The sequence below is a fragment of the Staurois parvus genome, unplaced genomic scaffold, assembly GCF_062004578.1.
Source record: "Staurois parvus isolate SC_StPar_1 unplaced genomic scaffold, SC_StPar_1.0 ptg000086l, whole genome shotgun sequence".
In the NCBI taxonomy this organism is placed as follows: Eukaryota; Metazoa; Chordata; class Amphibia; order Anura; family Ranidae; genus Staurois; species Staurois parvus.
Window position 1 is genome coordinate 4,875,414 of NW_028317882.1, and position 27,603 is coordinate 4,903,016.

Sequence of the window (27,603 nt, forward strand, 5' to 3'; positions counted from 1 at the left end):
ATTAAGAAGAGAGGCTGTGTCTTCACCTAGCCATATTTGAGGAACTCCAGATGTTGTTTGGGCATCCATGTTCAATGCAAAGCTGGACCGGTTTATCTCTAGAACCAAGGAAGAGAAATTATATCTTTTAAAAGATATAAAACAGTGCCCATAAATCATCCTGCGGCCTGCTGGCCTTCTGCATAAGGCCCACAGGCTGTTGGGAACCATAGCAAAGTGGCAGCGGAGTAACAGACCCTGGAATACTCTATGTGCTCCAGCATTCAGCACTGAAAGAGAAACTGTACTGTGGGAGGAGTTATCTTCACCCACAGTACAAGTGAATTCCAGGCCTGGGGAGTGGCGTGAAAGCATGTGAGCAGGAAAGGGGGAGGGGAGTAAACTTTTATTGCCATGGTCAGCAAAGAAGGTGGGAGGGAAGAATTTATCGGGAGGTTAACTTTCAATGCCATGATCAGAAATGTGGAGTTAATTTTCACTGCCACTGACCACTAATGCAGGGGGGCTTAAATTTCACTGTCAGTAACCACCAATGTGGGGGGGTTACATTTCACTACCAGTGACCACCAATGTGAGGGAGGGGGAAGTAGAAAGACCAGTGTAGGAAAGCCAGCCGAAGTGAAGTTATATGATATTGATCAGCAAAATCTGATTCTCCAACAGCCTTGTTTAGGCTCGTTCTCCAGAACACATCCTCAGCCCAACAGGCTGGCATCTGTTATAAGAGGAAGTAACTGTGGGGGATAGACTGGTAGGAAGAGTAGAAGAAGATTCCATTATTAGCTGAGGGCAGGATAGGTTTCCCTGAAGAGATAGGTTTTCAGAGATCGCCTAAAAGTGAGCAGAGGAGGCGATAGTCTGATAAATTGGGGTAGAGAATTCTAGAGGATGGGGGAAGCTCTGGAGAAGTCCTGGAGACGAGCATGGGAGGAGGAGACAAGAGAGCAGGAGGTCATGGGAGGAGCGGAGAGTACAGTTTGGGTGATATTTGGAGACAAGACTACTGATGTAATTTGAGGCACAGTTATAAATGGCTTTATATGTTATTGTAATGTTTTGAATTTTATCCGTTGGGCAATGTCAAGCCAGTGGAGGGATTGGCAGAGAGGGGTGGCTGATACAGAATGGTTAGTAAGGTGGATGAGTCTGAAAGCAGCATTCATGATAGACTGAAGAGGGGATAGCCTGCGATGAGGTAGGCCAATGAGGAGGGAGTTACAATAGTTAAGGCGAGAGATAACAAGGGAGTGAATAAGTTGCTTAGTAGTTTCCGAGGTTAAGAACGGGCGTATCTGTGGAGATGGAGGTGAAGTCTACAAGATTTGGACAGCGATTGGATTTGGGGCTGAAAGGACAGATGGGAGTCTAGAGTTACACCTAGCACCCTGGCATGAGGTTTTTAACGCTTCTCAAACGCCTATGAAAATGATGCACATGGCAGCACACACTGCTCTTCACACTGAAGCGTTAGCGTTGCGTCAAACTTTTTGCCTCATGTCAAGTCAGGAGGAATTGAAACCTTTCAATGCCTCCCATTTGAGTCTATGGTGATGCTCCTCAAATGCTTGGCAGGTGTTTGCGGGGTGTTAATACCATTAAGTTCATTATAGGCATTTGTGGTGCGGTTTTAATGCTGGTAAAACGCCTCAAAACCACGCATAGGTCATTTGGGGATCATTTTTATTGCTTGTAAAAACTAATTAAATGCCTGTCTAATGCTATAGGGATGTTTGGGAAGAAGTCAAGTGTGAACAAGCCCTTACAGAGAAGCCCTTTAGATGCACTGACCAATGCTGCAAGGAAAGAATCACTCAATTCTAGGACCCTCCATAGGAAAAAATTATTTTGCCATCTCAAGCATCTGTGATGAGTCCAGAGACAGTCTCATGCTGGGGGGTAACGACATCAGGGAATCCAACTACTGTGACCTCCTGTCCCATGCTGAAAAGGTATATTTGGAAGGACCTGGATTGAAACTAAGCAAAGGACACTGCCTTGAATGAGGCTACCATCTTTCCCAGAAATCAAGGAATTTTTCAGAGTCCACCACAGCAAGACATTTTTCTGGAGGAAGGAAAAACCCAGACCCAGACGATACAGAGGGTCAAATCTAGATAGCCCAACCTCAGGGTTGGGACTAAGGCTGAACTATGCAAAATGGGAACCTATCTAAAACTGCATCACGTGAGCCAAATTGGTAGCCAGTAGGGAACTTCTCCCTCAGAAGTAAGTTGTCCGCGTCCGCATACCCAGGTTACGCAGGAACCCCAAGACCATGGTGAACACTCAGAGCTGTATACAGGCCGAACAACAGGACAATAAATGTAAAGTGACATATCTCCACCATGTATTGAAGAATCTATTAGTGAAGTGTAAAGATCAGAACATGCAGATAAGCATCTTTGATGTGCACAGATGCCAATAAATCTAGATCTAGAGGGCAAACATTGCTGCTTGGTTTTGGAACTGTGAAAAAGGTTCGCGTAAATGCCTCTAGCTTCCAGAACCAGAATGATAACTCCTTGTGAAAAAGAGCAGATCTTTTCTGTGGCTTCAAATAAAAAATTTGAAAGCATGAAACCAGGAGGAAGAAAAGCTCTGAAATTCCAGCCTGTACTCTCATGTCAATATTCAGTAGGCCCATCCGTGACTTCGCCCTGCCAAACTTCCATAAAGGCCTGCAAACCTCCTTCCACCGAGAAGTGGATTTATCTCAAGGCTTGGAGGGCTTTAGAGTCCATGGCTTCTTACAGAATTGGGTCTGGGGCTTGGGCTTGAAGCCAGAGAGTGATGAACGGAATGCTCCTTGGGACTGGATGTAGCAGGAGGTTTCTGAATCATAGGCTTTGATTTCTTTTTTTGCAGGGCAACCCACCGTCACTTTCTGGATATAATTATCCAAAGCAGGACCAAACAAATGTTCCCCTCAATAGGATAAATGTTTCACATGCTTTTTGGAGGGTAAATCTGCTAACCAACACTTCAGCCATAAATACTGGGTATGTGTACAGATAACACCCTTAAACGAGAAAGTTGTTGACATGTTGGAAATATTCCAGGTTTCTGCCAGTTTCAGTATCTCTACTATTAGAATCCGTCTCTCTCTGAGTCTATAACGGACTCACACCTAACGGCATTAGCACACAACTAAAGCCGCAACTGCTGTCTGTAATGCAACCTTAAATTAAGCTTTAAAGAAGGCCTCAAGGTGTACGTCCAAAGTGTCCTTAAATAATGGAACCTCATCCACTGGACACTTGAGGATAAGAAACTGCCGGATCCACCAAAGGCATAATATGTTTCTTAGTGAACTCACTTTCCATGGGACACTGCTGAGCACACCATTTTTGGAGGAATGAAAACCTTGTCAGGATCAGCACAGTCTGCGTACAAAACATCGCTAAAGTGAGGATGCACAGAAAAGGACTGAGGATTGTAAGGTGGACACCACAATCCAAAACCTGTAACCTCTTCTGTTAAGAGGGGTTGGAAGAAGAGGGTGAATGCTTCCATTTGCGACCAATGCAGTTCAACTCAGCCAGTATTCCAGAGAGATGGTGTTGTAAACCAACAATAGCAAATAAAAATGTTTCCCTTGACCAAAAGGTACTGAAAGAAGGAGACCCAAAAGTAGTGGAAATTCCTGATGGGTGAAGGGAGTCAGATCCACATCCCCAGGGGATACATTACTAAGGGGCCAAGTATAGGTTCCTCCCTATCCAATGAAAATATATGAGATCCCACACCTCCTAAACCCCTACCTCTCTGTCATCATATAGACATGGCCTACCAATAAGTGTGAAAAGGACTCTTGCTGAAAACAGCAATACAAGTCCGTCGAGAGAGCATCCTGCTACTGCCCCATTGTCCTCACAGAGAAAACTGTTTTGTGTGGCCCCTTTAATACCTGTTGTGACTTGCAGTCCCACTATAAGAAGTGCAATGCTGTGACCTGTAGTCCAGATGTTGGTGTGACCTGTAGTCCACAATAAGGAGCGTTCTATAGCGATCTGTAGTCCCATGAAAGCAGGGAGTTTTTCCTCAGACAGCGGCTCACAAGTGGTCCAAGATGGTTGTTGCCAGCATGCCTGCCTCCACTCTTGACAAGATAGGCGGCACTGTGATGCAGACATAGTCTGAGTTGATTGTGAGTGAATACAGGGGGCAAGAAGACTGACTACACCTTTGGCACTCTGAGCCTGCCACTAAGCCCTGCCACCACAGTGTACTACAGCGCCCCAGGAGGCCCAGAAGGCTGTAACAAAACAATACACTCCAACAAAATGTGAGCCATGCGCTGTCCTCTTTTCTGCCCAGAGGGACATGTCACGAGAACTTGAACGACTTCCAGCAAAGCCTTTTCTGGCACCTTTTGTTTACATGTAACAATCAGTATGTTATGCTAGAAAATGACTTCGAACCAAACATATATTTTGTTTTATAGCAGAGGGCCTAGAAAATACATTGGTGGGTTTTTTTTATGTCACACGGTATTTGCGCAAGTTTTTAAAACGCAATTTGTTGGGGGAAAAACACTATTTTTAACATTTACATGCAAAAAAAAACACAATACATAACCCATTTTTGTAAAATATAACAGATGATGTTACACTGAGTAAATACATAGATACCAAACATGTCACACTTTAAAATTGTGCCCACCCATGCAACAGCGTCAACCTACATAAATTATACTATCCATAGGCGACGCTTTAAGCCTTTACAGGTTACCACTTTAGATTTACAGAGGAAATCTGGTGCTAGAATTACCGTTCATGATTTGATGTTCACGGCGATACCTCACGTGTGGGACGATCGCTGTTTGCATGCATGCGGGACCATTACGTGTGTTCACCTTTGACTGCAAGCACGGAGGGACGGGAACAAAGCTGCAGAAGGCGGTGAGGGGGACGTCTCCTCGCGCTGCTTATAATAACAATCCAGCGGCCAGTTACCACTCCAATTGCGATTACAAGAAAGCCGACCGTCAGCTCTGAATAATGGTACCGGGATGATGCCTGCAGCTGTAGACACCACCCCAGTAAAATGGCTCAAAGTCCAGCGACATATGGGTACATCCCTGGAGCTGAAGTGCTTAAGGGGGATACCAGCAGGTACTACTCCAGGGAACCCAACATTCCAGCTGCTGGGGGGGTTCAATCTTCACTCAACACAGTAGGCCCTATCACATAGACCTTCAGGGACTTGACTCTCCAGCTGGGGATCACTGCCCTGGACCTGTATAGCACCTTACTGGTCAGCAAGGCTATAAATTATTGCACAGGGTCCAGTCCTGACCAGCAACATCCACGCGTGTCCAGTGTGGTGTCTGGGTGCAATTCATCTAAGCATAGAAAACATTGAAGCCCCGTCTAGAAAGGTGGGTCTATGGCAACCAGGGAATTTTCTGCCTTTTTTTTAGCCAGTGTCCAATCACCTGAATACGGCAGCATAACCCTACCATAGTGGATATGAAGATACCTTATGCCCTGAGATTTATGACAGTGTCTCAATGCTTGCTGTTCCCAGAGATGTAAGTATCAGTTGGCTGAAGACCGTTGGAAGCATGATGGTGCTGATGATTCAGCATTGTGTCGGAACAGGGGCCAGAAGTGGAGCTAACGTATGTCCTACTGGAAGCCAGAAAAAAATGGTACTCGCAAATGCACAGATGTGTGATATAACATCATCACATGCACAAACTGCACTGGACCACACTTTTCACACTGCCACAGCTACATATATGGTTGCAAACCCATGGAACACTGCCAAGGGAGGGACTTTCACACTATACATATGCACAGACCAGTTCATTCTGAATGGCCATGAGGCCCAAACTTCCCCCATCAGGGAGGGCACACCCCACAGGCCTTAGGGGATCCAACTTCCTTCCAGAGGGATCACTGCTCTGAAACTGTAGAGATCTCTGCAAGAGAGGTCACCAGGTATGCTGTACATCAGAGGTTGCGGCCTACAGAACCTATAGTCGATCGGCAGACAGAGGCCCTTCCCACTCTTGCATGTGAAGTCCAGGTATAGTACCTCTTGGCCTGCTGGCAGTATTGACCAATCCGGTTAGAACCCAGTCCTGTCCCAGTAGAGGTCTAAGGGACAGGCCAAAATTTTGGTAATAGAATCCAAAAAAAAAAAATAAAATCTTCGAGACACAAGGAGGCACATCTATCATCTTCAGATGCTAGCACAAAACTGAGGCTTAGCTAAGCTGGGAGAGCTTGTGCCTGGGCAGGGATTCCCTCCTTTTTTTGCCATGCGTCCATTCACTTGAAGGTGGAAGCATAACCTAAGTAGTCATGTGTATAAAGTCCTCTGTGTTGCATCCTCTGATGTACAATTAATGTACTTTTTTCCCCCTTTGTAAAACATAACTTTTTATTTACAAAATATATATATATCATAAAAGTACAGTTCCCAAAAAATTCTTCACACATACCTTTTTATTGTAGAAGTTCTATTTGCAATTTTGATTAAATGTGATGTAAAGCTGTTTTTATCTTTACACAATTTATCTTTTGTTTTATTTGTTGTGTCATCTTTCAAGGCGAATCCTCTGTGAAAAATAAAAACCACATAAATATAATTATAATGGACAATACCTAAAGAAAGAAGTCATGTAGGAAATCTACATCATGCAGACTTTAACCTTTCACTTCCAGGCCCTGCGTTCCACTTTTAAACTCAGCTGGTTGGACCATTTGTGCAATTTTCCCATTGTTTTTTTTTATTTTTCCCCTTACAGCTTTCAGAGTTTGTAAAAGATCACATAACCCATATATTTTCTGAAAGTGCATGATCAGTAGAATAAAAAAAAGGTACTACTGATTTTTAGGGCCCCATGATATATGCGCAAACGTTTATCAAAACAATATTTTTGCTAAAAATACACTAAAATCATTATTAGCAGATACAAGCACAGCGAATTCTACAAAATTCCTGCTAAATTCCTACTAAATATAGAAGTTTAACCTGTATTGAGTTAAATAATAAATATTTGTAAATTTAAAATTGCACATTTTTGCAAAATGGTGAAAATCAAACATATGCAGAACTGTAAATAGCCAAATTTCTCTCAACATCTGGAGGTTTTCATTTTTCACTTACAGCTTTCAGAGGTTGTAAAAGACCCCTCAAACCATATATTTTATGAAAGCACGTGACCAGTAGATTGAAAAGGTGCTACTGATTTTTAGGGCCTCATATTTGCACAAATGTTTATTGAAAAATATTTTTGCTAAAGATAGACTAAAATTATTAGCAGATTTTCAAAAATGCCTGCTAGATTCCTACAAAATATAAAAGTTTAACATATTGAGTTAATAAATAACAAATATTTGTACATTTTAAATTGAGCCCATTTGCAAAATGGTGAAAATCAAAACGTACGCAAAACCGTAAAGAACCAAAGGTTTTTATTTTTTACTTACAGCTTTCAGATATTGTAAAAGACCCCTCAAACCATATATTTTATGAAAGCACGTGACCAGTAGAATGAAAAGGTGCTATGTCCATGCAGCCGCTGCATCCCAACTGACACGAATGGGACTGTCTGCACAGGAATGCACGGAACACCTGTGCATTACCCTGCAATCACTGTGTCCCAATTGACATTGATGGGACTGCCTGCATGGGGATGCACGGAACAGTTGTACATTGCTGTGCAGCTAAACACAATCTTGTTGTAGTATGCCCCACGTGAATGAAGCCCTAGGCCTTGCTTAGCCTTGCGGTTGGGGGGGCAGCAAAATGGTGCTGTTGAGCTGCATTTCTGCCATCTGCCAACCGTCCCCCTTTAAGGTGCAATAGGCAGCAGACAGGAGATGTTTACAAGCTGCGGCTGCAATGCACCACTTTGCAACCGCGGCAACATTGATTCGCTTTGTGCCCACCAAGCACTACACATTCAAGTCAATGGGGAATTGCCACAAATGCCCAGCAACTGCGTTCAATACACGTGGTTGCAGCATATTTGTCGGCCAAAATTGGGTTAAAACAGTAGCCACTGGAGCAGGAACTTTAATACGGATTAGGCTTCTGAAGCAAGCGAGACTTAAGACGCGCATCTAAATCTACTCTTAGGCTCCTTCCACACTCTTGTTCAGTGAGGAATCTGTCAGCTTATCCCCGCTAAGTAGGTAGATGGCTGGTCCGTGTATGCTCCACTTATGTAGAACAGACACAGCCCGCTGTCCTCTATGGGTGGTTGGATGTAAACGAACTGCCTGTCTGTTTACACCTGTCAGTCTTGAGGTACCCCCATCTATGGCTTGGTTCATATTACTTTGTTGCCTTTTATTCCTCTTTCCCTAATTGCAAGAATGGCCTCTAGGGGTTCTGAAGAAATGTTTATACTTTTCTGCTTTGAAATGTAGTGAATGGAAGCTGAATACCTGTACCTATCTGATGACTACTGATCCCCATATGACCCCCCCTATATCACATGGATTCTTTTTAACCTATGAATGTTTGGCTCCTTTGATGCCCCCTCCTTTATTATTATAGGTACTTATATAGCGCCGTCAATTTATGCAGCACTTTACATATATATTGTACATTCACATCAGTCCCTAACCCTCAAAGGGTGTACAATCTAAGGTCCCTAACTCACATTCATACATACACATACTAGGGCCAATTTAGACAGGGTCCAATTAACCTACCAGCATGTCTTTGGATCCATAATTACGCTGGTTTTGTTACCTTAATCACTAGCCTACAGGGCACTTATACCCCCTTCCTGCCCAGGCCAATTTCCAGCTGTCGCACTTTGAATGACAATTGCACGGTCATGCAACAGTGTACCCATATGAAATTGATATTTTTTTGAGACAGATAGAGCTTTGTTTTGGTGGTTATTATTCACCTCTGGGATTTTAATTTTTTCTTAAACCAAAAACCACTGAAAATTTTGGGGAAAAAAAACTTTTTTTTCTTAGTTTTTGTTATACAATTTTGTAAATAAGTGATTTTTATCCTTCACTGATGTGCGCTAATGAGGCTGCAGTGATGGGCACTGATAGGTGGCACTGATGGGCATTGACAGGCATCACTGATGGGCACTGAAAGGCAGCACTGATACATGACACTAATATATGGCACTGATAGGCGGCACTGACTGGCACTGATTGGCATTGATAGGTGGCACTGAAGGGTGACACTGAAAGGCAGCTCAGATGGGCACTGATATGTGGCATTGATGTGCACTGATGAGCACTAACTGCTGGCACTGATGGACACTGACAGGTAGCACTTCAGGGGCCACACTGATCATCAGTGCCCTGATGATAAGTGTACATGTCCCCTCCGCGCAAAAGCCGATTACCGGCTCTCCTCTCCTCTCGAGCTGTCAGCGTGACAGCTCGAGAGGAGAGAAATGCCGGTAACCGGCATTTCCATGTTTACATGTGATCAGCTGTGATTGGACACAGCTATTCACATGACCGAGCCGACATTTTCGGCTCTTTCCGTGATCTGCTGTCTCCGAGGGACACAGCGCACCGGCGATCGTAATCTTGCTTGTTTGTAGGTGACCAAATACTTATTTTCCACCATAATTTGCAAATAAATTCTTTCCAAATCAATCAATGCAATTGTCTGGATTTTTTTTCTCATTTTGTCTCTCATAGTTGAGGTCTACCTATGATGACAATTACAGGCATCTCTCATCTTTTTAAGTGGGAGAACTTGCACAATTGGTGGCTGACTAAATACTTTTTTGCCCAACTGTATATATATATTGGTTACATCTTTTTTCTGTAAATATTTTTATTGCCTCGTTTGACCTTTTAGTAATAAATCTTTCCTTCTGAAAGTGTTGAACTGTTTCTATAGCTCTTTATTGCAATTAACGAATTCCTGTCTCTAAAAAAAGAGAGCTACTGTGTTTGTTTAACCCCCAGTATAACCGGCCTGCGGTGACCATGTTATACAGACGATTATATCAACCATTATAGTGTTATAGCTGATATCGCCGAGTTTCCTCTTTCTCTGTACAAAAAGGAGGTGGTGGCAGTGTGAAGGGTTAATTGAGTAATTAACCTGACCCAGTAACAAATCGCTCAGACTGCCGGTACATAGATTATGGTCCAATTAGCAGGAAAATCGTTGTGCAGGGTGCAGCTGGGTGTGGCATTGTTACGCACGTGACATCGCGGTTTCATATTGGCCAGTCCTTCGGTCACGAGTTTGGCGAGGTCAGGGGTCTGACGCCGCATCCGTCACATATTGGTGACAGCGATCGTGGGATCGTCACATATTGGTGGCAGCGATCTTGTGTCCGTCACACTCATCACTTCAACTGACTCATTGTTTGGAGTATCTATGTCTAGCTCATGACACAGATCAGGCCAATGTATTTCTCCCAAAAGGAGAAACTTTATACTCTCAGATCTCAAATTCAAGCTCTTCAGTTTAGGAATTGTTCCACTCTCCACTTTTTACATAAGAGTTCCGGGCCTGATGGCAGCCTCCTTCAAGGCAAGATCAATTGCCCAGTTTCACTCCAGACTTCTATAACACAGCATTCTGTCATTGTGGGACAAGACAGTCCGGTGGCTAATAAGACCAATTTGTTTGGAACTAAAGGGCCAGGTTGCTCCTGGATTGGTGGCTCAGAAATCTGGATCTGGAATAAAAAAAGTTTCCTTCCTATCTTATGGAAGATTCTACCAATCAATGCCAGTCTGTTGGGCTGAGGAGTCCTGGGCAACCTCACAGTGTAAGGCACTAGATTCTGTGAGGAGTTTCATCTCTGGGTGAACTTCTTGGATTGTTAAGGCAATTTAGCGATCCTTGCAGCACTGGATCATTCTGCTGGAGGGTCATCCATTCTGGACTAAACTGAAAAACCCCACGGCTGTGGTATACATGAACCATCAGGGAAGAACAACAAGTCTAGCAGCGACAAGAAAAGTACATTAGAGTCAATCTGGGCAAAACTTCAAGTTCCAAGCTTGGCCAGCGTTCATCTCTCAGACACAGATAATTGGCAGGCGGACTTCCTTACTCAGTCCCCTATGTGCTGATATTAGGTGACAGGTTTTCTTTATTGAGACATCCAAGGTCTAAAAGACCCTGCATATCTCCCTTGTACTACACTGAATATAAAGCAGTGCACATCGCACCGCATTATTTAGTAAATCTCTCAACGGGGACCCGGATGTGACATCATAACGTCACTTACGGGTCAGGACAAGAAGGGAAGAGGGAGTGGATGTGCCCGCTCACCTCCCTCCACTCTAGCTGACGGCAGTGAACCGGGCCCGCAGATGGGCAAGCGGAGGGAGAGGTTCACACGAGGGGGCGGAGAGGCTGGCACTGTGTGGAAGCAATCGGCGGCAGCGCTGCCATCGATTGCTTCCACCTGACAGATGAGCCCTGCTGCTTGCCCGCAGCAGGACTGAAGGTACATGTCCTGGGCGTCGGGCGATAGGAATTCAACATCCCTGTGAACGCTACCAGTTCGCAGACCCATTTGTCTGGAATGAGGAAGGTCCATAGGCCCAAGTGCCAGCAAAACAAGGAAAAACATGACCCACTGGCCTTCATTCTGAGGAAGCTGTCAGCAGGCTTGGAGGAACTCTGGGCCCAGGAGCTCTAGGCACTACCCGGGGGGCCAGGAACGCATGGATCCCTTGCCTGAGGAGTTAAAGGAATGAAAAAGCCTCTGTATGGGCAGGAAAGAAAGTCCGCGATTACCAACGCGGTTCATTTCCCCTCTCGGCATATGGGAGTACAATGCCTCCCAGAAGGTGCTCTCCAAGGGAGCCCGTTGGAGACATTCTTTCCAGAAGGGCATATCCACCAAGCTGGTTCAGTAGTCAGGCCAGCATACCATCATATGAGCCAAGGCATCAGACAAGGTCTACTGGCGAGATGGAGATTTTGGAGAGGAGCGTGGCAGCATTCAGGGATGTAGCACACCCAGTACTTCCAGCCCTTGACCAACCAGTCTGCCAGATCCCAATACATCTAAACCACTCGACCGGTAGAAAAAATAGTGTCCCAGAACCTCGGCCCCTGCTGCAACGCTGACCCTGTAATGGAAAACACACGGTGGGTGACCAATCCTGCCCTACGGTTCACAGGATTTTTAAGTAAGAGAGACCCCTTCACACTGGTATCCAGTTACCGTAGACAACCTGGAATTAGGTGGGACTACTCCAGGAGGCGAGGTCCACTTCTCCAGAAAAGCCTCTGCCAAAAAGAACAACGTACTGCAAAGGTCATAGGATAAGACAAAAGGACGCTCCATTAGGTTGTTCCCTGCTTTGCCAGTCTATGCACAAACAGGGGAACTGCTACTGTATTTGGAGCCCCTGAGGGATATTCACCAAGTAACGTTCATCACACTGGGGGAAAGAGTGTGGCTGTCAGCCCCCACTCTTGAGCAGGAGCAACGCAGAGGCCTTTGCGCCTCTCGCATAGAAATCCCCAAACTGCATTCTGAGATTACAGAAAAGCAGTGGGTGACAACCCAGGCCACCGCTTCCATGCTGAACTGTGAAGCAGAAGCTGCCACTGCCAGGCAGGACGTCACAAACTGTGTACGCCTACCATGATGCAGTAATACCAACCAATTCAGCAGCAGAAGGGTATAGGTGGGCCTCCCACAATTTGTCACGCTTGAAGTCTCCCATGTGGTGACCAGGCTTACTGTGAAAAGCGTCCCCAAAGGGAGGCTATACTTATGTGGGGAGAGGGCACCACTTCTGGGAGGGGAAGTCTCAATTCCAGTGTAACTTATACGAAAACTATAAAGGATGTATATATGATACAGCTGTGGACTGACACCTGTCATGTGGAAGGGCAGGTAACCATACTGACAGCCGGAAACTGGAGCCCCGCAGGCACCACGGATATGAATTCGAGCTCTCCCCTTAGATGCCACCAACAGCTCCACTCCCGATCTCAGGTGGACCGCTGCCATATACCCTTAGGAGTGCTCTATGGTAGAAAGGTGAGAGGAAAAGTGGCAAATGTGCTAAAGCAAAATCATGCCGCACCGCTTCCAACAGCACGGACGTACCTGGGCTAATCAGCACCCTGTACCATGTGATTAGGTGTAGACAATCATAGATCACTAGTAATCACAGCTGCTATGAATGTCAACTATTCATGACAGGTCAAAACACTGCTGTTACAATGCTCATTAGCTCTCATATCTATATATCTCTCTTACATACATACACACATATATATATATATATACATACACACACACACACACACACACACACACACACACACACACACACACACACATTTTATCAACGAAAAATCCAGAAAAAACACGGTACAAATGTTATAAATGGAGTTGCAGTTCAGTGAGTAAAAAAAGTATTTGATCCTCTACCAAACAATAATTCTGGCTCCCACAGACTGGCTGTATGTTCATGTGGTACACAGATTAGTCCTGTCAGTTTAAGAAGGTGCTCCTAACGACAACTCGTTATGTGTATAAAAGACACCTGTCCACAGAATCTCTTTCTTGGGCACCCCCATGGGCAAGACCAATGAGCCAGGGACAAATTGTAGATTTGTACAAGGCTGGAATGGGCTATTCAGATCATCAGCAAGAAGTGATCAGGGTCACCAGTGTCCCTGATCACCGCCACACTAGTCATATGATGATGCTGTACTGCACTGGTGACAGTATGTAAATAAATACATTGTGAAAAAAAAATTATGATTATTAATTTTCCAAAAAATTGTGAGGAATAATTACCAATTCAAAAAACTCGCCATGCCTCTCACTAAATACCTCAGCCTGTCTATTTTCCAAAAAGGGGTCATTTGGGGGGTATATGTACTGGCCTGGCATTTTAAGGGCCTCAAGAAATGAGATGAGGCCGTCAGTACATGAGAATTTTCAAATATACTATATTTACCATCATTTGTAGATGCTATAATGTTCACACAAACCAATGAATACACTTATTGGGATTTTTCTGTTTTTACCAAAGATGCATAGCAAAATAAATTTTGGCCTAAACTAATGACAAAATTTGATTTTTTTTTTATAGAATATATGTTTTACAGCAGAAAGCAGAGAATATCTTTTTCAAAATTTTAGTTTTTTCATTTATATAAGAACAAACCCAGTGGTGATCAAATACCACCAAAAGAAAGCTCTATTTGTGTGAAAAATAAATTTCATTTGCTTACAGTGTTGTATAATTTAGCACTTGCCACTTAGCACAGTGCTAAATAGCAAAAAATGGTCTTGTCATAAAGGGGGTAAAACCTTACAGAGCTCAGGTGGTTAAGGCAGCAAGGGTAAACACACGCAACACTCATTATAATAAAAGAGTGTATTGTTCAAACCAGTTTAAATAATGCAGAAGGGGAAAATGCTCTGTGCTGTATGACAGGGCTTGACAAATCCAAGGCACCAGGTCGCCATGGCGACTAGAAATCTTGGTGCCTGGGTTCATACACTGCCTCCTGTTGGCTTCAGTGCAAAAACGCCTCCCACTGGCTTCAGTGCAAAAACGCCTCCCACTGGCTTCAGTGCAAAAACGCCTCCCACTGGCTTCAGTGCAAAAACGCCTCCCACTGGCTTCAGTGCAAAATTGCCTCCCACTGACTTCAGTGCAAAAACGCCTCCCACTGACTTCAGTGCAAAAACGCCCCCCACTGACTTCAGTGCAAAAACGCCCCCCACTGACTTCAGTGCAAAAACGCCCCCCACTGACTTCAGTGCAAAAACGCCCCCCACTGACTTCAGTGCAAAAACGCCCCCCACTGACTTCAGTGCAAAAACGCCCCCCACTGACCTCAGTGCAAAAACGCCCCCCACTGACTTCAGTGCAAAACTCCTGTCCATAGAAATCCTATGTGAACACTTATCTCCACATACCACTGCACTCTATCACTTGAGAGTCTGGATGGCACTACTACAAAACAGGCACAGGATCCTGTAAGTAATGGCACTCAAAACACAATGTGTTTGGATCGCATTTGTGTGAACCACCTCAATAGGAACACATAATATTCAGCCTGTCATGCGTATCTGTGAGTTTGAAAATGCATCCAGAATCGCATATGTGTTAACCAGGGCGGCTCCTTTTACACCTGGGCGTTTTGGGATCGAGCCAGAATCGCTGTGATCGCAAAACGCAGTTTCAGGCACCATTATTTTTGATGACACCTAAAACGTGGTGTGGTTTTGCAGCGATTGTCTTGCAGCAAAATCGCATCGTGTGAAGTTTGTCACCCAAAAACTGCCTTGCCCAGGGAGCGGACAACCCATGCTATGCTAAAAAAAACTGGCTCCTAACTTTTTTAGCTGGCTCCTAGATTCAAAGAAAATGTGTCTAATCCTGTTGTATGCAATACTCTGCCTTTAAAATGACAAATTATACAATTACTCAATACATAAGACATAGGACAATGTCACTAGGCTAGGAAATGTGTTTTAGAGTAAGGAATTTACAGTAATGTCAACCAGAGACAACAGATGAAAAAGTAAAAAACAAAAACTTTCATATATGAAATATCTTTCATCCAAACAAAGCTACCAGTGAGATTTGTGCCTTAGATTTCACTGTGGATTGCGACTTCATTTAACAGAAATCAAAACAAGTCAAAATTAAATTGATAAAAAGTAGTCCAGGAACTATTTTTGAAATCGCACTACTTCGGACTGCACTGATTATGACAGTGCCGGAGAAATACATTGGATGGGACTTAAGGTGCAATTTGTAAATTGCATGCTGCACCTGAAGTTGCACTGGTGTGAACCAGGGCTAAATGAGCCTTTGTTAAAAAAAAAAAAAAAAAAAAAAAAAAACTTACACTGCTTTGGACTGCACAGTTGATTGTTCAGAGACTGTCTCAGTAGGTTCAATCTCCACCATCTGGTGTGAAACTAGCAGATATGAACAGAAAAGAAAAATAATTACTTAAAATATTTTATTAATATTCCTTCATTGGCAACAAAAATCCTCCCTCTGTAACAGAGGACATTTTCCTGGTCCCTAGCACTGTGAAAGCTATAACTAGAATGATGTTGGAGTTTGCACAAGTCTCTCAGTCCAAGAGACACTGGGGTGAAGGGGACTATATGTTGTAAAGATTTTGCAATTTTTTGGTTTGATCTACATGATGGGTTGTGTTTTAAGTGAAATGTTTGAAAGCTTCCTATGTGGATACTAATTCACGATAGATTTGGACCTGAGTAATTTAACACATGGTCTGTTACTGATAGCGGATTTCTTTCTTGGTTTCCTGTTTTTCCTTAAATGGAACTATAGTGTGTTGCTTTACTCATGAGTTGTACATTAGGCTAAATCTAAAACAAACAGTCTCACTGTACCACACAAATCCACAGTCAAAAGGTGTTTGAGCCGTTTTGTCACAGATCAATGAAAAGAGAGACCATCTTCATCAAAATACATTACGATCACTTGATTTCTAATCAATAGATAGGTTTGATGTGGACGTGTAAATTTGCTAAGGGTATAAGGGGTTCATTTGTGTTGCTAGACTGCTGTAGAGCTAAAATAAAGCAGGACTTACAAGAACTTGTGGTTCTGCATTCTTATTATAAAATGTTACATTTGGCTTCAAATGATCAAAACGTCCTGTGAGAATATTACACAAGAATTCAGTAAAAAAACTGAAGCACAGTGAACAAGCGACAGGGAAGGGTGACCAACTGATAATATAGGATGTCCAAAGCAAAATGCAGGTAGTATTGATGTGCCGGGAAAATGGGGAGACATGCAAGTAGGCACTCTTAATATCTACAGAGGCTGGAAGGTCTCCCAGATGGAAGGAAGCAATAACTGACCTGGCAGATTGCATATGGAATTTTTTTTTTTTTTTTACACAGAGGAAGGTATTGAGAACGATTAGATCCAGTATGGGGTGGATGCCCCCTTTTGCTTTGGGAACAGCAAGCAAAATGGAATAGAATCCCTGAAATGTATCCTTTTTTGGGACAATGGCTTTACCCCTTTGAGAGAAAAGCTGTACTAAAGCAGAGTACAGCTCTTATGTTATGAAATGTCTTGGAACCAGATGGCCATGAAGGCCAACAGATGTCGCCCCACTCTTATAAGTGACTCTGACATTGTGAGAAGGACTCTCTCGCAGACTTGGGGGATCCAAGTCTTAAGGATGAACGGTGTTCCAGGCTTCGTCTTGGACCTGCAGTCCTGAGAGAGATGAAAGGGACACTTTTTAGCCTCTGGTGGAGAGGTTTTCCCAAGATGGAGATTTTGTCTTCTTTTTTCTGGGGCAACACAGTACTCTTTACCCCAATTATTTCCTTAGTTGACCAGGGATTCGCCAAAGAAGAGTTTCCCATCAAAGGGCATACATAAGAAGCAATTCTTCATCCTGTGTCCTGTCCCTTTATACTTCAACCTATGTTCTCTAATGCACAATTAGGACAAATACACACATGTAAATGAAGAAACCCATTCCATCTTTTCAGATCTGCAAAAAGGCTGCATTAAGCCAACCCTGGCTTGAGCCCCCAAACTCCTAAGGTTCCCATATTGCTAAAGTAAAAGCAACTCATAATCCCTTGGAGTATTCTTGTGTAATTTTTCAATGCATTCTCTGTAGAAGCCATAGAGCCCCAGGCATACTACACCCAGGCTGTACAAACGGCCTAGATTAAATTTTCAAAGCCTGATTTTTTCAAGCACTAAACAACACAGACACCACTCCCTGATGATCACCAGAGCTTCTACTGGTTTGGTATCAAGAAGGGTAGGGCTTGACTAAAAGAGATAATAATGCACGTTTACAGTGGACCCAGGATCCATGGAGGCTCCATAGAGATGCAGAAGATTTTTTGAAGACATTAGAAAGGTTATTGCAGACAACAAGAGATACTTGAACCTCAGAATTTTTAGGTATACTTAAAACTGGATTTCATCTGCAACTTACCACTGGATGATTTTGATCTTTCTACTTTAGATTTTAGATTTCTTGGAATCTGTATTCTTTCACGGTTGGTATCATAAATCAGATCTAAATTTTCTTCTTCAGCCATTTCCAATTCTTTACTTGTTTGCCTTGCCTGTTGGCTGGTAACAAAAACAATGGCACAAAATATCACTTTAGGATGTGGGGGGGTTGATGCATATCAACCACAAACTGTCATGTGTAAAACCATTAACAATTAACACCTCTTGAACAATCCATAATGATTTACAATTTTGTGGATGAGTATCTCAACAACTTTATGAGCCACAAAAAAAAAAAAAAAAATAGATTAGCAAAATAAAATATAAAAACTAACAAAAACAAAACAAAACAAAAAAAAAAATCTTACATAGTTTTGGAATAAGGGAGTGACTGTTCGGACATGCCCTTGAACTTAACGGACGATCTCGGACTCTCATACGTAGCTAATATAGATTTTAGGGATACATACAGAAAGAGAACATTAAGTGTTAGATATTTACAGATTAAAACTTCAAACAACAGAATGGCTACTGATATACGTATTACTACAAAAGAACATGAGTGGTTTTACAGTAATTATTTAAAGTGGTTCTAAAGGTTTTTTACCTTCATGCATTCTACGCATGAAGGTAAAAAATCTGTGTGCAGTGTCCTCCCCCCCAATCCTTACCTGGGCCCCTCCGATCCAACAATGTTCATAATAGCCTCGCCTGTATGGGGACTCTTCAAACCACAGCTCTGTGAGTCTTTTGGACACATAGAGCAGCAGCTGTGTGCAAAACTACTGCACAAAGCAAGTATTACATGTCTGTTATTTTATGTTCGGACACTTTCACTCCTTTCCTGTCCAGGCCAATTTTCAGCTTTCAGTGCTATCACACTTTGAATGACAATTGTGCGGTCATGCAACACTGTAGCCATATACATTTTTTAGCATTTTTTTTGACAGATAAAACTTTATTTTGGTGGTATTTATTCACCACTGGGATTTTTTTTTTTTTTTTGCAATATAAATGAAAAAGTCCAAACATTTTGGGAAAAAAAAAAAAAAGTACTGTCATCCTAGCTAGCAGTAGTGACACAGTACTTCTTGTGGGGGGTGATGAAGATTTTTTTTTTTTTTTTTTTTACACTGATTGCTTTTACACTCATAAAGGCTGTAAAAGCAATCATTTCTCCTTCTCTCTGGCTGCATTCTTGCAGCCATTGAGAAATACTGTGAGAGCTGTGATTGGTCACAGCTTGTCACATGGTACAAAGGCTGTGAATAGCCTTGTACCATGTGACCTCTGTGATCATTCACAGATTTCACTAGTAGTAAGCAATGATGTCAAAAGAACAAGCTCTCTTGCAGATATATCAGTTATAGGGATTAAACAAACCATTTGAAACTGGCAGGGGTGCTTAAAGTGATCAGTTTTTATTGATGTAAAACATTTACCCCAAAAAAACTGTTTGCTATAACTGATTGTAAAGTGTTATCTGGAGTTTAGTTTCAATTTTTTGTGTATTTAAATCTGCTAGTCAATCTAACATTCCCCTCCCCCCAAACTGATAATGCTGGTGCCCAAAAGTGTCCCCTGTGCTCATTCATCCAGTGTTATTAGCCAGATCACCAGGTAAAAACAGTGGAAAAAAAACTAAAAAGGAAAATTAATGTAGCCATGACATCTAATGATTGGTAAGCTGCAATATATTACATTTTAGAATTTTACCGCTTTAACCGAAGCATACATTACTCTCTTTTTTCATTCAGCCAGCTGAACAAAAAAAACTGAACTGATTTCCTCATTCACCCATTCGAGGTGGATGGGGAAACCCTCCGTGCTGTTTCTTTGAATTCTGACAGCAAGACTCCCCCGCTGTCTAAATAAACTGATCAGTGCTGAAGCCCTGCATGCGCTGATTGAATACTGATTTTGCAGCAAGACCGTTTAACAGAAACCAGTTATTAGACCGACTTCTTTTGAACAAAGAGGGATCCACACAGATCAAATTTCAATCCATGTATGGCCAGCTTTACGCCCTAAGTGAGTTTTCAGAGACAGAGTCACATCTTGGGCTGTACTATGGCTTTGGACCCAGAAAGCGCACTGCTGCTAACAGTATACTAAAGTCTGGAAAGTGCCACAACGAAGAGCTCAGTGCCTAAAGGTCATGCTGCAGACTAACTTTGCATGTCCAGTCCAGCGGGGTATGGAACAGTCTAATGCTCAAGAGCTGTTGATCCTGACAGCTGATGTATAGAGACTAGCTCAAACAGAGGTGTAGCAAGTTATCTTGAAGTCACTGGGAAAAAATTCCAGCAATGTAGAAAGGATTTTGATTGAGGTCACCAATGAAAAATCCACAAAGTTAGAAGGCTAGAAAAACCTAGTTAAGATTTTTTTCAGCAGAGCTGAAAAAAGGTGTGCAACCTGCTAGGACACTAGCAAAAAACGGATGCATGCTGGGTAGTAGAGAGGCTCTATGAAAATTGGCTTATGGTTTTTCTGTTTGCCAGTGTCCCAACCTCTTGTAGGCAGCAGAATAACCAGACTGTTTGTGAATTTCTATGTCCTTCGAAGGACAATCAACAAAAAAGATGTATGCCTAGGAGCATTCATATGTAAGGTATGTACACTGCTAATTTTAAAAGTTCACAATCAAACACTATGCGGCATCTGATCATTAGTGAGCAGGGTGCTGAAGTGACAAAATGAAGATAAGTAATGCCAAAGAAAAACAAAACAAAAAATAAAAATATGTATGTGATGTCACCAGCAATGATCATGTGATTGTAACTGAAAAAACATATTACATATAAACTATGACAAAAAGGAACAGAAAGCACATAAATAAAAAAAAAAAGTGACAATCATGGCAAAAGCTAGTGTGCACTGATACTGATGCCTATACTAGGCATTTACACCAGTATCGGTACTTGTGCAAATGCACCAATGCTTGAAACCGATACCTCTAGGCTAATTTTTTGTAAAATAATAATAAAAACAGGTGGCAGTATACCTGACAGTATATGACTTTCTGTCTCCCTCAATGGATAAGAAAAAAATACTTCTAGGCAAACACCGCAATAACAATTAAAATGTGTACTACAGTGCCTTAAAGTATTCATTTCCCTTGAAATTTTCTAAATTTTGTCATGTTACAACCAAAATGATAAATGTATTTGATTGGGATTTTATGTGATAGTCCAATACAAAGTGACACATAATTGTGAAGTGGAAGGAAAATGATAAATGGTTTTCAAAATTTTTTCCACTTTTGTGTAATTTAATACAGCTGTTCTGTGAAGCCCTCAGAGGTTTGTTAAAGAACATTAATGAACAAACAGCATCATGAAGGCCAAGGAACACACTAGACCAGTCAGCGATAAAGTTGTGGAGAATTGTAAAGCAGGGTTAGGTTATAAAAAAAATTTCCCAAGGTTTCAATTTTTCACAGAGCACTGTTCAATCCATCATCCGAAAATGGAAAGACCATGGCACAACTGCAAACCTACCAAGACATGGCTGTCCACCTAAACTGAAAAGCCAGGCAAGGAGAGCATTAATCAGAGAAGCAGTCAAGAAGCCCATGGTAACTCTGGAGGAACTGCAGAGATAGGAAGATGGATGGAGCCAAATACAGGGCAATCTTAAAAGAAAACCTATTACAGTATGCAAGACTGTAGATATTGAATTAAAATTCATGGAGGTCCGGTCATTAAAACTTTCATCCAGCGAAGGTCCGAGTCTCATGTTTGTGCTATGACTCGGGTTCTTCATATCACAGTCCCAACCCCTTACATTACAGTTTCCCCTTTACATCACAGCCCTCTTCGCATGACAGCCCCCCTTTATACCACAGTACTACCTTTAAAATTGCTGAACCCCTATTTACATCACAGCACCCCTATTTACCATACAGCCCCTTCTTTACATCACAGCCCCCCTTTGCATTTAAATCCCCCTATATTACATCACAGTGCTTCCTTTACTTAATTGTCCTTTGTCTCCCCTTCACATCACAATGCCCCTCACCTTTACATCAGTGTCCTCAGCCCCCACCTCACATCCCAGTCCCCCCCTCCCCTTCACATCAGTATCCTCCGTCACCCCTTTACATCACAGCCCCCTTACCTGAATCCTAGTCCCGTCACAGCCCCCATTCCTTGCACCCCAGTCCCCTTTAAAGCCCCCCTTACTTGCATCTCAGTCTCCTTCACAGCCGCCCTTTTTTGCACCCTAGTTCCCTTTAAAGCCCCCCCCTTACATACATCTCAGCCCCCTTCAAAGCCCCCCCCCCCCCCTTCCTTGCACCCCAGTCCTCTTTACAACCTTACTTGCATCTTAGTCTCCTTCACAGCTCCGCCTTACTTGCACCCAAGCTGCCTTTACAGCCCCCCTTACTTACATCTCAGCCCCCTTCCTTGCACCCCAGTCCTCACAACCCCCTTCCTTGCTCCCCAGTCCACTTCACAGCCCCGCTTCCTTACACCCCAGTCCCCTTCAGAGGACATCCAGGCTGCTAAGTGTCGGAGCCGCGGTCTGTATAGGATTGTCATTCGGTCCATTTGCGGTCCGCCATTTAGTGATGCCTGACATAGAGCCAGAGCTACAATGGAATGGTTTAGACCAAAGCATATTCATGTGTTAGAATGGCCCAGTCAAAGTCCAGACCTAAATCCAATTGAGAACCTGTAGGAAGACTTGAAAATTACTGTTAGCAGACACTCTCTATCCAATCTGTCAAAGCTTGATCTATTTTGCAAAGAAGAATGAACAAAAATGTCACTCTCTAGATGTGCAAAGTTGGTAGAGACATACCCAAAAAGACTTGCAGTTGTAATTGCAATGAAAGGTGGTTCTACAAAGTATTGACTCAGGGGGGCTGAATACAAATGCACGCCACTGTTTCTGATATTTATCTGTAAAAAATTTGGAAAACCATTTATCATTTTCCTTCAACTTCACAACTATGTGCCACTTTGTGTTGGTCTATCACATAAAATCCTAATAAAATACTTTTGTTTTTGGTTGTAACATGGCAAAATGTGGAATATTTGGAATATTTCAAGTGGTCGAATACTTTTTCAAGGCACTGTAACTGGAAATATATACCACAGCTTCTCTTTTGTTTTGTTTGGATCTTACCACTTGATGGTGTCAGCTTCACTTCTTCTGGTGTTCCACTTCTTATAATAGTTTTACTTCCATCAGTGGTGCCCTTTCTGTTCACATTAGAACCCTTTTCCTTCTTTGTAGTTTGGCTGCTTCATCAAAAGAAAGGTTTTTATTTGCAAAGGAGGATTTAGGGAGTTAATTAAGTTAAAGAAAAAAAACTGTCATATGTGGAAAAGATATACCAAAACAATTTCCTAAAAGTTTACAGAGCTCGATAATGCCTTAGCTGCACTGGATCATTTTTATTGTTCACATCAACAGGTTTCAGGTATGGTAAAGAATGAAGGCAATTTTACAATTTAATAGATATTTTGTATACTAGATTAATGTTGACATATGTTTACAAAATATTTAAAAAATACAATTAAAACACATACCCTTTTCTCAAACGAAAAGGTGATTTTCCTGAAATAACCTTAGGAGCTTTAGGTTGCAGTTTTCGATTCCCATGGGTACCTGCACATTAACATATGCCCAGAAAGAGAAGTATTAAAACACACAACTGAACATGCTAATGAATCAGCAATGTACTTTTTAAATGTATTAAATGCTCCTTTGTCTCCAGGTGACCAATTGACACAACCCAACAAAGCTGCAATACATCCTGACCATTGGGTTATATCAACATCTACAGGAATAAGATGCTAGGTACAAACAAAAGACACAAAATATTTAACAGTATCACTTCTGCGCTAAGGTATGCCACCATTTCTTATGAGGAGGCTCTCTCTAGATTCCAGGAGTCTACGTCACACAAACCAGGTCATGGTCTTCTAGCATCTACTTGGCCTTGCTGCCCACCTCTGGCTGGGGGATCCATAAACACTACAAACAGAAAAACAAAAGAGGGCACGCCGGTCATGTGCATTAACCATGATGCCTTTTATTTAATGATAAAAAGTATTGTGCTCACAAAAAATGTGGCGCTTCAAGCACAACACAGATTTACAACAGATTAACCAGAATTAATAGCACCCCTCCAAAAAGACCGGAACAATGTTAAAGAGATCTGCAGAAGCTTCTGTGTTTCGAGGGTGCCCCCCTTCATCAGAGCAATTTCATGTTTTCCTCTCATAAAGAGGAGGCATCCTCGAAATCCGTAAGCATCTGCAGAACTCTGAAACATCATTTGGATCCATCGGAGGGGTGCTATGAGTTCTGGTTGATCAGTTGGATATTTGGGTTGGGCTTGAAGCTCCACATAATATTACTAAATGTGCAAAGCTTAAGTATCATTTAGTAAATAGATACAGATAAATTATATACAAAACCTCTCATTAAAGAAAAAGTAATGATCATAGGAATAGTCCCATACTATTCACTATTTCTAGAATGAGAGGTTTTGTAGATAATTTATCTATCTGTCTCTGTTCACTACAGCTTAATGTATTTACTGAATGATACTTTAGCACTGCACATTTAGTTATATTATTTGTTTGGGGTTGGTATTACATCCTTTGTGCTGGCTACTTTTCTTAATTTTTTCAACTAAACGCTGAGTTTTTCACATTTGAAGCTCTACGTTTTGAAAAGTACAATGCTTTTTACCGCAAAAGGTGTCATGGTTAATGCACAAGGTTGAGGTGCCCTCTTTTGTGCTATACAAACAAAAGACAACACCCCCCCCCCCCCATAACTGCATCAACCAACTCAAGGGCAAGCCGTACGCTGTTTAAAGGCATACAAAGCATAGCCACAAAACTGAGGGCAATTGCTGTGTCCTTTAATGAATGTAGTGGAAAGGGGTTTATAGTACTAACATCCCATTTTGTCCTCTATTCATGGACTGATACAGCCAGATCTTCAGACCTTGACCACTGAGATGTCCCAAAGGACTGTCAAATAGAGGGTGGGCTCAAACATAAGAAGAGTAAAATAAAATCAAAAAAATTAAAAAAAAAAAAAAAACACAGAAAAAGACCCCTTTTTGTGAAAGGGTGAGCTAGAGATGTTCTCAAATAGAGGGGTTGGAGGACCCAACAGCAGCAAACAGATCCCACAGAATCAAAAGACAGTTTTGCCAGGGCTAAAATCAGTTGAGTGAGGAAACCTGACCCTTGACAGTACCTTAGTCCACCCATGGTAGAAACTCAGCAAAGGAAAACTGCCAAGGGTGAGTACCACAGGACATGCAACAGGCAAAATAGGCCTTCCACGTCCAGTAAAATATCATCTGGGAACTGGACTTATGAACCCTCAGCATTGTAGAGATCACCACAAAAGAGAGACCCCTATCCTTCAACTTCTGGCTTTCAACAGCCATGCCATCAGCCTCTAACAGTAAAGCAGGATGGAAGATCATGCTCTGCAATAGAAGATATGGATGTAACGGTACTCGCCAAGGGGCATCTGCAACCAGATAAATGATGTCTTGGTACCAGGCCTGATGTGGCCAGTCTGGAGCCACTAGAATTACTAAAAGGCTTTCCAGCTACAAACTTTGCAATAACTGGGGCAGATGTTTCAGAGAAAGAATTGCGTAAATCAGGGAGTATCTGTACCACAGTGTTACTCGCGCATCTGGCGCTTCCACCCAAGGATCCCTCATCCTAGCCATGGACCTGGACACGTTTAGGTAGAACATAGATACTAGAAAATCTATATCTGGCACGCTCCACCGAAGACAGATTTGATGGAAAACATCTTGATGAAAGGACCGCTCTCCCTGATGGCTCAGATAGTCTGCCTGCCAGTTTTCCATTCCTGGAATGTGATCTGAAGACAAGGACAGAAGGAAGGAAAGATGACCAGAGACTGCGGACACAGGACAGGAGATGACCAGAGACTGCGGACACAGGACAGGAGATGACCAGAGACTGCGGACACAGGACAGGAGATGACCAGAGACTGCGGACACAGGACAGGAGATGACCAGAGACTGCGGACACAGGACAGGAGATGACCAGAGACTGCGGACACAGGACAGGAGATGACCAGAGACTGCGGACACAGGACAGGAGATGACCAGAGACTGCGGACACGGTACAGGGGATGACCAGAGACTGCGGACACGGTAGAGGGGATGACCAGAGACTGCAGACACGGTACAGGGGATGACCAGAGACTGCAGACACGGTACAGGGGATGACCAGAGACTGCAGACACGGTACAGGGGATGACCAGAGACTGCGGACACAGTACAGAAGACCAGAGACTGCGGACACAGTACAGAAGACCAGAGACTGCGGACACAGTACAGAAGACCAGAGACTGCGGACACAGTACAGAAGACCAGAGACTGCGGACAGTGCAGGGGATGACTAGAGACTGCAGACCGTACAGGAGATGACCAGAGACTGCAGACAGTAAAGGAGATTACCAGAGACTGCAGACCTTTGGGGAGGGAGGGGGAACAGGTACCTGAATTTGACAGGTACCCGCTCCCACTTCCGGAGTTGTCCTTCCTTCTTCCCGCGGCGGCTTCTATGACAGCCGGGTGCCCACTGCGCATGCACGAGAAGCGCTGCGCTTTGTGAATGGCCTGGAGCCTTCTGGGACCTGTCATGTGTCCCAGAAGACACCAGACCATTCACAAAGCGTGGTGCTTCTCGTGCATGCGCAGTGGGCACCCGGCTGTCACAGAAGCCGCTGCGGGAAGACTGCAGCGCTGAAGCGAGGAACAGGTAAGGTCCTGCAGGAGAGAAGAGCTAAGCGGCCGACCCGATATTCTGACATGGTGGCGGCAGAAATACCGGACCGGCCGCTTTACATTCGCTCCATAAGACGCACTGACATTTTCCCCCCTTTTTTGGGGGGAAATAAAGTGCGTCTTATGGAGCGAAAAATACGGTATGTATATTTTATGCATACTTTTTCCCAACTTGGCAGCAATTTCATCTGGTACTCACTGCTGGATGTTGCGGATTTTGTCTCTTTTGATCCAAGTGATGATCTTTTATTTACTGAAGAGAAAGTCATATTAATACTTTGTTCATCTTCTATTACAAATTCGTCATCATCCCTGGAAAGAAAAAAAAAATGTTTAGCTCTTTTCAGTATTCAATAAAATTTCAGTATATCTTGTAAGTTAGTCTCGGAGCAAATGATATGCAAAAGAAGGGTCGGAAATATAGATACTGCTGTTGTATTTTTTTTTAATACATCCCACAAAAACCTAAAGCTAAAGTTTAACCCCTTACCACCGTTGCTTCTTGGCAAGAGGTGGACATTCGGATCATGTGACAGCTGTGATTTGCTGTCACAGGATGGAAAGCTCCCAATCACAAGTATGCAATTGTTGGTTAATCTGCTTATAATTTTGCCTTCCTGGTTCCTCCTTTTCCCCTGCAAGGGAAATGCAGATGACTGCAGATTCTAATACACACTGTGTGAAAAAGTAAAAAAGAATAAGTGCACTAATACTTCAAGGTAAACTTGCTGCAAATGTAGCAGACTGCGCAAATGATGAAAAACATGCAGAAGCAAAAGTTACTTTCAGAGACAAATAATATTAAATTTGTTAAAGAGAGACAGACCAAAGCAATAATACCAGTAAAAT

The 27,603-nt window shown here is 42.8% G+C and overlaps 1 protein-coding gene across 3 annotated transcripts in view; it reads right to left on the bottom strand.

Moving 5' to 3' along the window:
* CENPC (centromere protein C) overlaps positions 1–27,603 on the bottom strand; it is a 149,156-nt gene that overhangs the window by 79,281 nt on the left and 42,272 nt on the right. For 2 of the 3 annotated variants that reach the window (XM_089669986.1, XM_089669984.1), the window contains exons 8-14: positions 26,954–27,066; positions 23,483–23,561; positions 23,076–23,194; positions 18,308–18,383; positions 17,920–18,059; positions 15,814–15,886; positions 6,452–6,568 (exon numbers count right to left, since the gene is read on the bottom strand). In XM_089669986.1, the coding sequence (XP_089526112.1) occupies positions 6,452–6,568; positions 15,814–15,886; positions 17,920–18,059; positions 18,308–18,383; positions 23,076–23,194; positions 23,483–23,561; positions 26,954–27,066 (717 nt within the window). The remainder of the gene's footprint in view (positions 1–6,451; positions 6,569–15,813; positions 15,887–17,919; positions 18,060–18,307; positions 18,384–23,075; positions 23,195–23,482; positions 23,562–26,953; positions 27,067–27,603) is intronic. The other variant, XM_089669985.1, reaches the window with a different exon arrangement.